This window comes from Mauremys reevesii, linkage group 1 (assembly GCF_016161935.1).
Source record: "Mauremys reevesii isolate NIE-2019 linkage group 1, ASM1616193v1, whole genome shotgun sequence".
In the NCBI taxonomy this organism is placed as follows: Eukaryota; Metazoa; Chordata; order Testudines; family Geoemydidae; genus Mauremys; species Mauremys reevesii.
In genome coordinates, this window is record NC_052623.1 from 37,371,637 (window position 1) to 37,389,656 (window position 18,020).

Genomic DNA, 18,020 nt, shown 5'->3' on the forward strand with positions numbered 1-18,020 from the left:
ACATTTTGCTCAACATATATAGGGATTAGAAATATGCATTGACTTTAATGTTGCCTAGAAATTACTTGATTTGAAAACTGCTGAAACTGAGGAACAAGCTGTGCCTTCAGACAGTGAAAAAATTCAAAACTCTTCTCTTTTTAATGTGGTATTCTGTTTGCTTTACAGCTCATCTTTTAGTGCACACTTGTTTCTCCACAGATTTACAAGAAAGTGTGTTTTTTGCAATGCAAATTGTTTTTAAAAACTTGAATAAGCAAGATGAACAGATTGGACAGACATCTTCATTTGGCTGGGTCTACAATGAATATTATTCAGCCTCAAAATTTACATATACGTACTGACATTATCACATCAGATACCACATTTGCATCCTGACTGGGATTAGACCCCAAACCTACTTCTCAGTCCTGTTTTCCATCTGCAAGACCAGGCTGCCAGCCAATGAAATACTGTCTGCAAATGATCTATAGATTATGTATTTATTATACTGACTACTTTAGAATTCCAAGTTTGAGGGCTGACTGGTTCTTGCCCCAAGATCAGGCCCAGTATTATTAAAATTACTATATAGTTGTGAACCCCAATGTGCAGGGTTGCAACACTCACACTAAAGGAACTCTCCTATATTTACAATAATGTATTAATACATTAGCAAAGTCACAAACACACCAACTCATCAAGGGAGATAGAGATAATGTAAAATGTACCTTTGAAATCCATATACCCATACCATCCCTTGCAGAACAACCTGAAATATTAGCCATTATCTTCCTCATCACCATCACCTTTCTCCTCATCACCAATGGCCATCATTCTGGCACCTCCCAAGAGCTACATCGCTGTCTGCTACTGCTCACAGGCTAGAATACAACTTTAATATATTACATTGTCGCCAATAAGTCTAATGCATATTCAGTAGGGGTTTCTCCCCTCTTCCTTATTTGTATTTCTTCACTCTACTAATGTGGGGGTGTCCTTGTCCTATAGGTTAGTATATCAATGATCTCAACTTATTATCATATACATCAATTCTTTGCCAGGGCACTCCTGTAGTCAGTCATCTGAGGATATTAGCTAATGTTCCTGTGGCTGACTGGTGTCATTATAGAAAAACTTCAAAATTCACCCATCCATACTCTATTCAGCTCCCCAAAACTTGGGGGTTTCCCTCAGGATGTTTATCTGTTACAAAGTCCATAGGCCTCAAGCTTTATGTTGACTGCTGAAACTAATGTCTTACAGGATACAGGCCTATAGGTTCCTGGCATTACTGATGAATATAATAAAGGCAGAATATAATGAAGGCAAGGCAGTGAATGTAATGAAGGCAAGCTATCCCTATGGCAGGGGTTCCCAAACTTGGTTCGCGGCTTGTTCAGGACAAAGCCCCTGGCAGGCCACGAGATGCTTTGTTTACCAGAGTGTCCGTAGGTTCGGCCGCTCGCAGTGGCCACAGTTTGCTGTTCCTGGCCAATGGGAGCTGTGGGAAGTGGCGTTGGCCAGGCCACCACTTCCCGCAGCTCCCATTGGCTGGGAACGGTGAACTGCAGTCACTGGGAGCTGCGAGCAGCCATACCTGCGGATGCTCAGGTAAACAAAGCATCTTGTGACCCGCCAGGGGCTTACCCTAAACAAGCCACAAACCAAGTTTGGGAACCCCTACCCCTATGGTAGGGCACCAGAGGAACAATTAGCCAAACATTTGTACTTCAGCAGACTTTTAAAATACATATAGGTCACTATATATCTTTTGATTTTTTAAAGGGACAGAATGACTCCAGAGGAAGAGTATCTACTCACCTATCATTCAAAAAATATAACCATGTAAGAGAACACCAAATTCAAAAGGCCTTCTTATCCACATATTTTTGGAGATAGTCTGAAGTGTGTTTTTTCCCACCAAAAGGTTTGGAGATTGTTCTAAACTTAAAGAGAAGTGGATATTTCAGGCTGAAACCAGAGCTCAAATATGGGATATTGTGCCATGCAGACTACTCCTGCTACTAGTTTAAAAAAAAAAAAAGATTCTGAAAATTGCAGCATGCTATCCCTTTTTGATTCCAGTACTAATGCTGTCTGAGACATGGCAGGCAACTGCTAGTGGAACTGAAGGTATTCTGAGGAGGAACAAAGGGATAATCCTCTACAGTCTTCTGCTGCTTTATTGTGTCTCAGTTCCAGTGTGGTTACAGTGCTGCTACAAGCGAACAGTGTGGTTAAGTGCACAACTATTTCCCTACTCCTGGAGAGCAATGTTCTCCTGAGTGACTTGCTGGTTAGGAACTTTGCTACTTCTCTCATGCAATTATTATCTAGTGGTGCTACAACCTCAGGGTGGGAATTTCAAAAGCACTAAGATCAGAGGGAGTTGGGTGCCTAACTCCTTTAGGCACTTATGGAAATACCTCACTAAATTTCTGTCTCTGGGAGTAGCAAACTTTACACAATAGCCTTTTAGCTATCAAACTTTTCACCTTTTCCCCACCCCAGCAGTAGCAGGGACAACAATATTTGGATATAATCTCACCTCACTTTCTCACTCTGTTTACCCTTTTACAAGGGCTCTCACTTTCTATAGGCAGTGACTGATCATCTCTACAGTTCCAAGTATTGATCTGTTTTCATTCACTTATTTCATTCTGTAGTGTTATTTCCCTTTTGTTGAAATTCCTTCCTTCTCTGCCCTATGAATAAGCCAAGATTCTATAAAAATATTTGATCTGACTCACAAGAAATGTAGTAGCTGCCTCTGACATGGTAAAGCCATTCTCAAGACAGATGCTGTATGTAGGATTCTCAGTATTATAATAAAATACATTGTGGCAGATACAAAGCATCAACTATATTTCCTTTGCTAGCTAATAGTACTGAAGCTCAAGTTTAGCCTCAAATCCACCAGTAGGTCTGGAATGTGATGCTTCTTCTAGACTTAGCACTACTTCTGATGCTGAACTAGTGTGTGCCAGTTTAATATTTTCAGTTATTTTACAATTCATATGTACTTTCCTAATAAAGCATAATAGGCCTAATTCAGCCCAAATTTAAGCAGGCATAATCCCCTGAAGGCAATGCAGCTGCATCCATTTATGCTGACACTGAATTTGGCCCAATATGTCAAAACTCAAAAAAATGTATCAGAGTTATAGGACTTTATAAAAATATGTCATTACCAAGGTGCCACCACTAAAGTCTTTGACATGCCCCAAAAAGAAACTTGTTTTGTACTTTAAAAAATATTATCTGTGAATAAAGGTTGTCAAGCAATCTGATTCAAAGCAAATCTGCTCAATATAAAGAGTTTGTTCCCAGAAAATACAAACTCCTTTATAATGTATAAACCAAGTTTGGATCAGTAGCCGCACCATTTATCTAGCCCTGTTATGGAATAAGGGAAGGTAAAGGATCAGAGTGAATATATTATTTTAAACAGGAATGTCTCTTTCTGTTAAGCAAAGAATCAGACACTGTTAACGACACTATGTACTAAGGCCCCTGATCCTGCAAACATGTACATGTATACTTAACTTTACAACCATGTGTAAACCCATTAATTCAAAGTGTTTTAATGTGGTGTTTGGGGCCTTAAGTTGTAAACACAATGAACAGTTTTCTTTAAACAGTTATTTTAGAAGTCTGTAAACAGTCCAAACATTAGAGGACCTTGAAATTTACAGTGCATATTCTCAAAGCAATACAAACTCTGTAAAGAGGCTTGACATGCACAGAATGATTACTAGAGGAAAACTTTTCCTTCACATGTTCAAAATGCTAATCATGTTACACAGGTTATGCCATTAATTGTGTTATTCTACAGTTATGGTGAGAAGGGAGTTTTCTCAATTCTTACTTGGGCACAGCTTCTATGGACTTCAGTGATAGCTTTTCTTCAGTAAAGAATGAGAAATCATGGAAGTGTAGGACTGGAAGGGGCTCGAGAGATCATCTAGTCCAGTCCCCTGCACTCAAGTCAGGACTACGTAACAACTAGACCATCTCTGACAGGTGTTTGTCTAACCTGTTCTTAAAAACCTCCAGTGATAGAGATTCCACAACATCCCTAAGCAATTTGTTCCAGTGCTTAATGACTAAGGATTTACCCAGGACTACAGTAGAACTGCCACATCCCAGTTGACTGCCCTAAACACTGGACTATATAGTCAATTAATCAGTCTCCACCTCCCAATTTTTAGTTATTATACAAAGTGCAACAGCTCCAATAGGAGAGATTGTTTTCTGATGGGGAATGAACACAAATTTCAAGACCTTGAAACTTTTCACAAAATGGAATTCTTGCTTTCCAGCCAGCCCCTCTTACAGAAGTTTGTTTATTGAATTTAGTACAAGTTACAGATGCTCCGTATCACTGAGAAACAGGCCCTCAGTGTACATTTTTACCTCTGAAATAAGTGAATTATTACCAGTAATGTACTGATCAAGATTAATGATGACATTATTAGAGTAAGTACCAGTTTTACTTCAATCACACTGTCATCATTGTAGTCTGAAATACCCATAAAAAGAGTACCATGTCTTCATTTAAGACATTGTGTCCACTTTCGTTCCACAGATCAAGTCATTTCTCCTTGTGCAGTGCAAGTGAGATGAAGGCAACTTAGATTTATATCTTTAATTCAGGTGTTAAGGAGAGCCTGAAATGAAATAAATTATTGCCTTTCTTCTTTTTCTTCTTTTAATCACCAACAGCCCTGCTGACAACTTCACAAGCTTGTATGTTAGTAATCCAAAAGTGAATCTTATGAATAAATGAATATAGTTAGATACCCTGACTCTATTCCACAACAATCACAGCCCTTATCCTATCTGACCCTGAAGGATAGACAATTCAGAAAACTTATTTTCGTAGGGCCCAATCCCGTGAGGTGTTTAAAGACCGCCACTCTCACAGAAGTCAATGGGGACTACCACTTGGGAGGCACTTAGTTTGTAGGACTGAATCTCTAATTTGCTGTTATCATAAAATGCTGCAGCTACCTCTTCAGCTGCTGACTTAGTATTTTCTATTTTCTATTTTATATACATCACTACTGGAAGATGAAAAAAAAACACGTCACACTGTCTCTTGAGATAAGCACATAGTGTCAGGTAATTTATGTACACAGTATAATTAAAAGTATAACTGGAATTCATCTGATAAAAAAATTGAGAAAAATAGTAAACTAAAGAAATATTTTGTTTTACAAACTTACCAACAGGAATTACTGTTACATAGTTTACACACACACACACACACAGAGTAACAAATAGCACTCTCTGCATTATATATATTTAACAAGAATATACCTTTGTCATCTGGCTCTACTTACCTTGTTAAATACAAATATAAAGAAACTGCCAATAATGAACAGATGACCACAGAGGTCTTGATCCTGCCAAGACTTACTCAGAGGATTTACTTTATGCACTGTGAGTAGTCCCACTGACTCCAGAAGGGCAACTCACTGTGTAAGGCTACATATGTGCTTACGTTTTTGGAGGATTGGAGCCTTAACTAGTAATCTAGCTAATTTAATGCATACAAGTAACTGTCCCCCACTAGCCCCAGAGACATCCCAGCTTTCTTGTCAATTTCACAGCTCTAGCATGGAGCCATGAAATTGACAAGAAGGACAGCCAACAGCGGATGTAAATAACGCAGCACCTATACAAACTGTGTTGCCCTAACTACACCAACATAAGCCCTACGCCTCTCGTGGAGGTGGAGTTATTATGTCAGTGTAGTAGGGCATTTATGTGGGCAGGAGCAAGACTGTAGTATGTACACTGACATAATTAGATCAACGTAATCTGCCTTCTATCAACCTAACTCTGCAGTGTAGACCAAGCCTAGGTTACAGTTTGTTTGGAAATGCAACTTACTCTGACCATCTTTCTGCACTACATGTCAAGTGCTCAATTTTATCTCAGATTTATGTATTTATTTACTTACTTGCTCAGATCCTCTGGTGAGGGAGGGGAGTAACAAAAGAAGTGGCAGGAATTTTCCCACAGGTCAAATACAAAAGTGGGTAACATATACTCTGTAACACAGCACCTTTAACTTATCCTTCTTCAAATATTGTGCTGTACTGCTCTGCATTACAACCCTAATCAAAAAGTTTGTAAGTCCTTTTTGTATGTGCACCTTATAGTAAGATTTCCCCCTCAATTACCGTTTGACAAAAATGTCCTTAATAATTGGCTATGCCAAGAAACACAATATGAGAGAGATTAGTAGCTTTAGGTTAAAACATTTTACTTTAACACAATAGTTAATGCTGGTTTCTTAAAACTATCTAATTCACTATCACAAACTATTATACTTTCTCCTAGACCTTCACATTATCTTAGACACAAATTGAGACTTCCATCATATTATTTACCAGAATAGCACCATAAAAGTTGGCTACTATGTGATTCACTGAGGGCAGAAAAAAGTATTTTAAATATTCATCTTTAGATACACTTTATATCAGTATAAATATCTAATCCCATTGTTCTCTGATAGTTTTTCTGACTATTATTCTCTTTCTACACCAGGATGGTTAATAAATCTTATCTAGGCAATGTACCATATGTCAGAGGAGGGTGATAACCAGAGGAATCAGTTAAGTAGTAGGATACATGATGGAGTATGTCAGTATGAAAGAAAGTTTGTCTTGTAATCAACTCAAATCATAGATTCCTGTCATGTCACATAATATAATAATTTTCCCACTCTCTGTGTTGCTTCTTCCCTCAGAAACACTAACAAGTGATAACTATACCAGTCACATTGATATTACATAACTAGAGATGTTGTGTAGGCAATGGATGTATTGCCCTGATTATTTAAAAAAATATTCCTGGAATCTTAGTACTGTAAAAAGCAGAAAAAATAAAGTACCGGTATAATCTGCTTACACCTTGCTAATTTAAAAATGATAATAATTCTGTGGCACTCTGACAATCAAATTGCCAAGCCTGTATGATTTGGACTGTATGTACCAATTGAGAAGATTGTGGCTTAATGAATTAGAATGTAATGTGCACCCAATAAGGACCACTGACCATAGTAGTTACTATGACTATAGAAAACCCATTGCAGGGTGTTAATTTTAAATAGACCAGCCAGTGCAGTCCATAACATGCTCCATATTTAGTTAAATCTATTCTATTCAGTTAGGACTTTATTTCAGTGTCATTATAGCAGGGCATATATTACCTTCCATGTCTTTGGTTCTGTCTATTCCAATTAACTCATATTCAATTACTTTTTTTCTTTTTTTTTTTTAAATTACAATATACAATTCTACTGCAGGAAAGGTGACCAAATTGTTCAAGTCCCAATCTAATCTCCATTTCACCGGTCAAATGATGTTTTGTTGCAATAAATGTTAATAGCAACAAAAACAAAGAAACAAACAAAAAAACCCACAAACCACAGCTGCGATATGTTTTTTCTAGAGATAAGACATGAGACAAACAAAACTAAAAACCATCTCCATTAGCAAACGGTAATATGAAAATGAATGGCATATTTGTGCATTTGCTTTTAGAGGACAAACTGAAGCAAATCCTGGTTGAAAGGCCACAGTTCCTAAGCCTTGAAAAAGTGTGTGTAACTTTCATTTCAAAACTCAGCTAAAGATTGCGAGCATTTCCTGCTAATGTGGTAGCTGCAGAGTCAGACTTTCTTATAGCCCCCCTCTCCCAAGCATTTGTGAGCAGCCAACCATTCCCCACCTAGAACGATCAGACGTTGCCTGTTGACATCAGGGCGCATCCTAACGAGCCACGCTGCTGCTTGCGGGAGGGAAAGGACAGAACCGGCTCAGGTAGCGCTGGAGAGCGGGACCCGGATCTTTTACAAGGCTGGTTTTTTAAAACGGGCCGCTTATTTCCTGTTCTCCCTCATTAGCCCAACGCCCGCTCTTCGCGATGCAAACACAGAGCTCAACTACCAACTCGCGTATTTGTTTGGTGACCGGTCCCAGCGAGAGAGGGGAGGCAGACGGGCCCTGCGCTTGCGGAGCTGCAGGCTGTCCCTCAGCCGCAACCCACCCCGGCGCGCCCCACACCCAGACCCCGCGCATCCCAGGCGGGCTTCGCAGCGCCGCCGCGCCCGTGCGGGGCGCACCTGAGGCCGGGGAGGGGCTCCCGCTCCCAGCCGCCTGAGTGCCGGTCTGCAGAGGCTCCGTCAGTCTCCCCGCCCGCCCCCCAGGCGCACCTGCCCCTCGCTGCGGCGGGGCAGGGGCCACCTCTGCCCTCTGTGGGGCGCGGCTGGAAACTCCTGCTGGCTGCCGCCCGCCCCGGCTCCCAGCCCACCCTGGGGCCAGCGGGGGATGCTGCAGCCCGCCCCGCAGCCCCATTCCTGCCCCCGGCCCGGCCTCACCCCGCCGGAGCCGCGCTCCCTTCCCGCGCAGGACTCACTCACGCGGGGTAGTAGGCGTAGGGCGGCAGGAGGTTCTCCTCGCACAACCCCGAGCCCAGGAGCAGGTAGTCCTGGCTCTCGGTCCTCCGGCCCGGCCTGGCCGGGGAGCTGCCTGGCCGCGGCGCGTAGGGCTGGCCGCGGCTCATGCTCTTCCCGGGGGTCTCTGAGCTTCGCGCCGGAGCTTGGAGGGGCCGGGGAGCCGCAGAGACCCGGGCGCCCCCACAGGCAGCGCCGGCTCTCCCAGCCTCACACTCCCCGTCAGCGGTGTGTCCCGCGCCCGGGTGCCGCCGCTCCGCCGCGTTGGGGCGGCCAGGCTGGGGCACCGGGCTCCTTCAGGGCCGCTCCCGGGCCGCCATGGAGCCGGCAGAAGAAACACTCGGGCTGCAGGGGGGCAGCAGCGCCCCGGGCTCCCTCCACGCCCACAGCCAGGCGCGGGTCCAGCAGCCACAACCGCGGCCGCCAGCAGCTCCCAGCCACACTGGCTGAGAGGAGCGAGCGAGCGGAGTTACTATATCAGTCGGCAACATCCTCCTCCCCAGTCGTCACTGCCCGGCCTTTGGAGCGATCGGACGTGAGGAAAAGTTTGCACAGCCCCATCCTGAGCTGTGTCGTCCCCAGAGCTGCAAGAGATCCGCTCCCAACGGGCAAGTGCCCCGAGTAACTGGAGCTGGGACGTCTGGAAATGCACATCAGCCTCCCTCTATAAACTACCTGCTCCCTAGGTCTAGACGCTACAGTCCCAGGCTGGGAGTGGAGCCCGCCCTTCTCCTTTGATATTGTTCCCTGGGTGATTTGCCTATAAAACTAATATTCTGCTATGGGCAGTGCCCAGAATTTAATTTGACTACTTATTATGCCATATCAACACATGCCCATACATCACATGCACAGACATAAACAGCAGTATGTGCCCCATTTCAACGAAAATCTATGTGCTATGGAGCCATCTGAATAAAGGTATCCACAAGTACTTGGCTGCGGGGTGAGAGGCTATGACAGAGCTCCTCCTGCCCTGGGGCTGGGCTGGAGAGAGCCAGCTCCCTTCTAGGCTCAGGGGCCCTGGCGGGGACCTTTTGCTCTCTCTCCCTACCAGGGCCAGAGGAGCTCACTCTCTTCCCCCCTCCCGCCCACCCTGGGCTGGAGGAGTTCTGTGACCCCACCACAGCTAAGTACTTGTGGCTACTAATGTGTATAATATGTGTATGTTTAATATGTTCCTCCAAAAGCAATCAATTTAAATTCCTGGGCCCTGGCCAGGAGGCGCTCGCTCTCCTTGCCCTGGCCCAGAGGAGCTCTGTGACCCTGCCACAGCACCAGGGGCAAAGGAGCTCATTTTCCTCCCTGGGGTCCTGGTGCTGGAGAAGTTCTGTGACCTCCCCAGTTAGTGGGGAGGGCCAGTACCCTGGCTTGCCCCCCCCCACCCTTGTGCACACCCCTAAGCTGTACTAACTACACTGCCTTCGGGCAGTAGCATTGGAGTTCCTGTGAGGCTCTCTACCTCTTTGAGAATTTCATAAATAAGTCACCAAGGTCAATTGTTTAGTGCCAGTCTGTAAACTGGCAAACAACCCCCCACGGTCACAGACATAAATGTGAAGAACTGGATAAAGGAACAAGGATCATTAATCTGCCTTTTAAAAATAAAATTGAAAAATTAACTTAGTTAATTGTTTAAAAAAAATAAAGACTCCATTAACACTCCCTTGTAAAATAATTATATATATATATATATATATATATATATATATATATATATATATATATATATAGTCTGTCAAGCAATTAAAAAAATAACCGTGCAATTAATCATGCTGTTAAACAACAATAGAATACCATTTATTTAAATATTTTGGATGTTTTTTACCTTTTCAAATATATTGATTTAAATTACAACACAGAATACAAAGTGTACATTGTTCACTTTATATTTATTTTATTACAAATATTTGCACTGTAAAAAACAAAAGAAATGTATTAGATGAATTGAAAAATACTAATTACTGTAGTGCAATCTCTTTATCATGAAAGTTGAATTTACAAATGTAGAATTATGTACAAAAAACCTGCATTCAAAAATAAAACAATGTAAAACTTTAGAGCCTACAAGTCCACTCAGTCCTACTTCTTGTTCAGCCAATCGCTCAGACAATACGTTTGTTTACATTTACAGGAGATAACGCTGCCTGCTTCTTGTTTACAATGTCACTTGAAAATGAGACCAGGCCTTTGCATGGCACTGTTGTAGCCGGCATTGCAAGATATTTACATGCCAGATGCACTAAAGATTCATATGTCCCTTGATGCTTCAGCCACCATTCCAGAGGACATGCATCCATGCTGATGACAGGTTCTGCTCGATAAAAATCCAAAGCAGTGCAGATCAACCTTTGGATGGACCTTTGGTCTGACCCACTATGGCCATTCTTATGTTCTTATGCACATTTTCAGCATCTGAGTTAGATGCCACCAGCAAAAGGTTGATTTTCTTTGTTTGTGGTTTGGGTTCTGTAGTTTCCGCATCAGAGTGCTGCTCTTCTAAGACTTCTGAAAGTGTGCTCCACACCTCACCACTCTCAGATTTTAGAAGGCACTTCAGATTCTTAAATCTTGGGTTGAGTGCTGTAGCTAACTTTAGAAATGTCACATTGGTATCTGCTTTGCATTTTGTCAGATTTGCAGTGAAAGTGTTCTTAAAATGAACAACATGTGCTGGGTCATCATCCAAGACTGCTGTAACATGAAATATACCTGCATTCTGCCATAAAGCAGAGCAGGAGACATACAATTCTCTCCCAAGGAGTTCAGTCATAAAATTAATTAAAGCATTATTTTTTTTAACGATGGCCGAAGCATGAAGAGGCATATGAATCTTTAGTGCATCTGGCATGTAAATATTTTGCAATGCCAGCTACAACAATGCCATGCGAACAGCGGTGGTTCCAGGCACCAGCACTCCAAATGCATGCCTGGGGCGGCAAGCCGCCGGGGGCACCCTGCCGGTCCCTGAGAGGGCGTCAGTCAGGCAGTCTTTGGCGGTGCGCCTGAGGGAGGTCCACCAGTCCCGCAGATTTGGCGGCAATTCGGCGGCGGGTACGCTGAAGCTGCGGGACTGGCGCACCTCCCGCAGGCAAGCCGCCGAATCCGTGGGACTGGGGACTTCTTGCAGGCAAGCCGCTGAAGGCAGCCTGACTGCCGTGCTTGGGGCGGCAAAAAAGCTAGAGCTGCCCCTGCATGCGAATGCCTGTTGTCACTTTCCGGTGACATTCTAATTAAGAAGTGAGTGGTATTATCTCCAATAAATGTGAACAAATTTGTATCTCTTAGTGGTTGACTGAACAAGAAGTAGGACTGAGTGGACTTGTAGGCTCTAAAGTTTTACATTGTTTTGTTTGAGTGCAGTTATGTAATAAAAAAAATCTATATTTGTAAGTTGCACTTTCACGATAAAGAAATTGCACTACCGTACTTGTATAAGGTGAATTGAAAAATACTATTTATTTTCAAGTATCAGAGAGGTAGCCGTGTTAGTCTGGTTCTGTAAAAGCAGCAAAGAATCCTGTGGCACCTTAGAGACTAACAGACGTTTTGCAGCATGAGCTTTCGTGGGTGAATGCCCACTTCTTCGGATGCTCTTGCATCCGACGAAGTGGGCATTCACCCACGAAAGCTCATGCTGCAAAACGTCTGTTAGTCTCTAAGGTGCCACAGGATTCTTTGCTATTTATTTTCAGAGTAGCAGCCGTGTTAGTCTGTATCTGCAAAAAGAACAGGAGTACTTGTAGAGTACTTAGAGACTAACAAATTTATTTATTTTGTTTGTCATTTTTACACTACAAATATTTATAATAGAAATATTATAAAGTGAGCACAGTATACTTTGTATTCTGTAATTGAAATATATTTGAAATATTTGAAAATTTAGAAAAACATCCAAAATATTTAATAAATTTCAGTTGGTATTCCATTGTGTAACAATGCAGTTAATCACAATACATTTTTTTTAATGCATATATAGGTCAGAAGCTCAGCACACACATGTAACTACAATAAACAGACCCATGGGACCTACATTGTGCAAAAAAACTCAAACCACTTAAGTCTAGAAATAGATTTTAGTTTCAAACATTTACATCAACCACAAGTTAAGATTATCTAAAAAATATGCTAAAATTCTTCTCATATTAGCATTATGCACATACTTAAATGTTTGTAGGTCATTGTCTAGCATCCATTCCTGATCCCTTTGAAATCATTACCACAATTAGTTCCACTGTCTTACATGGGAGGCGAAGCAAACTCTTACTCTTTTACCTAGAAATGCAGTACTGATACACATTTTCCTACAAACTCTGTTGTTCATTTGTTTCACCACAAGATATTTTTCCATTCCTTTAATTTAACATTCCTGACACTGGGGGGAAAATGATACTGTAATTATGTATATGCTGCATGACACTGTAGTTTAGCAAAATGATTGTAGTAATTTAATTTAAGATGCAAAATACAGCACATTTAGCAAGACCCAGTCACAATATATTTCTATTCCATTTTCATGAAGACACTAGCACAATCCTTGTGATACACTTACTTTACTGCAGTAGTTCGTACATTTAAATTAATCCCAAAGTATCCTGCAAAATCCTGCAGCATATTTAAGAAACAGTACACTCTAATTTACAGCTCCTTTCAAGTGTACTTGAAGTTATACTGGGTATATCTTTTAGAAGGGAAAATTCATAACCAGATTTGATCATTTGTGAATCTAGAGTATAAAATTAGTATTTTCTAATAAAATCCCCCCTCACCTCCCTCCCACAATCACAAAATCAGCACTATATCAGCATTTCTTATCTGGAAAATGTGATTAGTAGCTTAATGTCTCTTTCCATAATAATACTGTGTTGTATAACTTTTTTATGTCCTGGATATTCACCTTTACCTCTCTTGGTTATATTCTGAAAAATAGACCTCTTTATTAAGTGTGTGAAGTCTTTACAATTACTTCCAAAATGAAGACTGGATGCAGCTGCCCCTGCTATCTATCTACTAGGTACTTATACGTGTCTCATTACTGTAGTATTTGACATCTGAGCCATTGAGACTGGCCTTCTCCCAGCTGCTGAACTGTGAGAGACAAAAGTAGATATAGAACCTGCTCCAAAGTTCGTTGACGTCAATGGTAGTACTTCAGTGAATTTAAATAGGCTTTGGATCAGGCTCTAAGAAAACTGCTGCTGTGGTTGCCTAGGCAAAGACCCTGAGACCACTCTGCCTCCCTCTTTCCCCAGCTGTGGATTGCTGCAGAAGGAAGAGCACAGCAACTGCTCCTGAGAGAATATATCATATTGCCACTATATAAATCCATGGTACACCTTGAATACTGCATGCAACTCTGTTCACTCCATCTCAAAAAAGGTATTAGAATTGAAAAAGGTACAAAGAAGGGCAACAAAAATTATTAAGGGTATGGAACAGTTTCCGTATGAGGAGAAATTAAAAAGACTGAGACTGTTCAGCTTGGAAAGGAAACACTAAGAAGGAATATGATAGAGGTCTATAAAATTGTGACTGGTGTGGAGAAAGTGAATAAGGACGTGTTATTCACTCATTCATATAACACAAGAAGCTGGGGTCACCCAATTAAATTAATAGACAGCAGGTTTTAAACAAACATAAGGAAGTACTTCGTCACACACACTGCACATTGAACATGTGGAACTCGTTGCCAGGTGATGTTGTGAAGGCCAAAACTAAAAGAGGGTTAAAAAAGAACTAGATAAGTTCATGAAGGATAGGTCCATCAATGACTATTAGCCAAGATGGTCAGGGATGCAACCTCCTGCTCTGAGTGTCCATAGCCTGTTTGCCAGAAGCTAGGAGTGGATGACAGGGGACAGATCACTCAGCGATTGCCTGTTCTGTTCATTCCCTGTGATGTACCTGCTATTGGTCATTGTCAGAAGACAGGATATTGGGCTAGATGAACCATTCATCTGACCCAGTATGGCCGTTCTTATGCTGAACCTCTAAATCTGCACACCTATATGAAGGCCTCACTTGCAAGGAGGGGAGAATAGGGAATAGCCTCCTGGCTCTGCCACTATTGCTACTACTGCCTCTGGAGCTAATGAGCCTCTTGGCTGATTGTTAAACCTTTTCCTTTTTATTCCTCTTCTCCGCTACCTTCCCTGCCCCCACTCTGTGTCTGCTACTTTTTTTAACCCTTCTGCCATGTGTTGATGGCAGCAAAAACAGCCAGGTTCAGTGTTATAGGAGTTCCCTTAAAGACTTAACTGATGCCAGCTTGAGCATTAATTACTGTATTTGTGTATGCACAAGTAATACCTATGTAAACTAATTTAATTTATGTATTACTTGTGCATAAACAAATATAGTAATTAAACATACCAACTTAAAACCCACACATAGATACACATAGATATAGGCATGGACATGCATCCACATATTTTCCTAAGGGTACGTCTATACTACCCACCGGATCGGCGGGTAGTGTTTGATGTATTGGGGATCGATTTATCATGTCTTGTCTGGACGCAATAAATCGATCCGCTAATCAATGCCCGCACTCCACCTTGGCAGGAGGAGTAAGCACAGTGGACAGGGGCACCGCGGCAGTCGACTCACCGCCATGAGGACAGCCAAGTAAGTCGAACTAAGATACTTCGACTTCAGCTACGCAAATAGTGTAGCTGAAGTTTCGTATCTTAGTTCGAACCCCACCTCCTCGCCCCAGTGTAGACCAGCCCTTAGAAAGTAAAGAGAGCTTTACTTCTGTTGACAAAATGGGAAAAGAGTGGCCCAGAGCTGCTTTGACCCCTAGAAGTTTCTCTTGGGGTTTGTAGTTAACTTTTTCCTGTTTGGAACATCTAATTTCTTATTAGCTCAAGGAGGCATGTTCCCCATTCTTGTAATTCTTATAAAGCTTCCAAAGTCAAGAGGGAAGGACAAGAAGGGGGTTCTTTAGACAAATCCTTAAAAACACCCATGGCATCTGCAGATTTTATGGAGAATACAAACAGATCATCCATTGTATAATTCCCCTCTACACTCTTAAGGCATTATTCAATGAGCAGATAGGATTTCTGCAAGTGCACAACCAGCTGTTATGCCTACATTTTCATTAGCAAATATAGTTTCAAGCAATTCAAGGTCTAAGATTCAGTCTTTTAGGCTAAATTGGACATTGCTAGAAATAAAATACCTCATTTTCTCTGAGTTAACGATGAAAAATGATTATTACAAATGGTAAATAAAGTTTCAGCTTTGGAATTAGAAGAACAGACCAACAGATGTTCACTGGAGTCTTAATAAAAGATACTGCTTCAACAGATAGAAAGCTGGTGGTCTAGAAAGCACTTGCAGCTGCTCCATAGAGGACTGGCATCTTCTCCTCTTCCCAGGTGCAAAAGCATATCATCCCTGTGCTAATGATAGCAATTGATTACATGGAAAAGTAATATTAAACATGTTTTTAACAGTCTTTTCCATGTAATCAATTGCTATCATTACCACAGGGATGATATGCTTTTGCACCTGGGAAGAGGTGGCTCACCGGATAGTGGAGAGAAGAGAAATGATCCATGAGAATCTATTAAAAGGAAATGCACACTATGAAAATGTCTGAGAACTGGCAGTATTATTCTGGGCAGACCACAAGGCACCACAGTATACCTCACTAGCCTACCAGAGAGATGGAGCTTTGCCATGCATTCAGGGAAGGACTACTTATGGTAGCATGAACTGTCCAAATTCCAACTCTCTCATAGGATTTTTTTTTAAAGAAAATCAGCTTGGGGCTTACCGGAACTAGGTATCATTTTTTCCTTGCCACCACTCCTAAAATGAGACATTTTTACCTGATTTTTGCAAACTTCACTTCCTCTGCAAAAGAGTGTGTGTGTCCTGCCACTTCCCCACCTTTTGGTTGTTTTTGTTTTCAGCAGTTTTACAAGTTTTGCTAACCTTTTGGTTTTTTTACAGCTTTCATATTAAACATTCTTATTAGCATTTGTACTGTAGAATAAAGACTCCAGCGCTATACAAATCTTCTGCATATGAGAAACATGTTGATTAAAATCTCACATTTTATTATTGTAATAAAACCGTTGGCCAGTAACACAATAGGTCTGTGATATTTATTTCTTTGATTTTTAAGCTGCTCTGATTCTTTCTGTTCTATCCTGGTCACTCTGAACCCATCTCTTCATTCCCTGGGCTTCTCGAGACTTGGCTCTAAAATTATTTGGCTGTTCTTTTCTTGTTTCTGCTCTACTGCCCTTCCCCCACACAGTGATAGGGTACTCCATCTCTCAACCTCTGTCATCTCTCTCCAGACAGTTTGAGGATTTTCTATGAACTCTTTCCTTTGACCACTTTCTTAGTTCCACAGTAGGCTGCTATTTCTCACTCCTCTTCTTTTGTTTTAAGGCCACGTTTTTCAGTGCCCAGAAAGACAGATAAGTTCTCCCACAATTCACTGGGAAAGAATCATACAGCTGGATGGGTGAGGTTCTGTGGCCTTACAAAATGATCATGATGGGCCCTTGTGACCCTAAACTCTGAGTCCTCAACTGCTGCACCTTCCCACTTACTTACCCCAGGGCCAGCCTAAAGCTGTCCTACTTTCTGAATAACTTTCTTTTACCAGGCCCTGCGGAACCATTTTCTCTATGTCTTCTGCTACTCCCTTCAAACTTCTGTCTCCAACTATTGCTTGATTGCTTCTAGAAATGTTTTTCAGCTGTTCCCTTGACACTTTGACATCTGTTTCAGCTTCCCTCTGACATTCCACTGTTTCTCAGCTTCATCCTAGAACCCGGGGCCTCTGTACCTCACTCCCCTAGCTATTCCATCATTAGTTTCTGAAGCCTCCTCTATCATGCCAAGTCTCCTGTATGCTCTTCTAGATGCCCTGTGTACTCCAAACGCACCATGGTTTCCAGAAATTCTAAAGCCAATTTCACAGATCTCCATCCTCATGTCTTCACTCCTGAGCTCACCATACTATCATTGTGCTCAGCTCTGAAAGAAAACAGTAACTTTTTTAATGCATATTGTAACACTAATACACTGTGAGAATATCTATAATCTCCTGCTCCAATAGGAAAGCGCACACCAACACTGTGACTGCCTACTGCCACCGAATCACAAACAGCCTCAGCATAGTACTAGTTGGCTCAGGGGAGTGGTGATAGCCTATGAAGCTTTCCACTTCTAGGTCACCAGTTCAAGTTAGTTGTAGATCAGCTATTGATTGGTAACATCCGTGAAATTACTTGATTGTCCCATTTATAATGACCAGGCATCTATTTCACTGCACTGCCACCAAAAAGGGGCCCCAATGCATAAAAGGTGGAAGTGTTCAATAAATATTTCTGTTCTGTATTTAGGAAAAAGCCAGATGATGTAGTCATATGATATGATGACGCTCTTTCCATTCCAACTAATAAGGATGTTAAGCAGCAGTTACTACGGTCAGACATTTTAAAATCAGCAGGCCTGGATAACTTGCATCTGAGAGTTTTAAAAGAGCTGTTTGGGGAGCTCACTGGACCACTAATGTTGATTTTCAATAAGACTGGAACTT

At 41.8% G+C, this 18,020-nt stretch overlaps 1 protein-coding gene across 2 annotated transcripts in view; it reads right to left on the reverse strand.

Annotated features, from left to right (window-relative positions):
- TRPC6 (transient receptor potential cation channel subfamily C member 6) overlaps positions 1-8,559 on the reverse strand; it is a 150,283-nt gene extending 141,724 nt beyond the window's left edge. The window contains exon 1 of one of the 2 annotated variants that reach the window (XM_039512026.1): positions 8,417-8,559. In XM_039512026.1, the coding sequence (XP_039367960.1) occupies positions 8,417-8,559 (143 nt within the window). Of the gene's footprint in view, positions 1-7,725; positions 7,818-8,416 lie in introns of those variants that run through there. The other variant, XM_039512030.1, reaches the window with a different exon arrangement.
- Between the last annotated feature and the right edge of the window lie 9,461 nt (positions 8,560-18,020).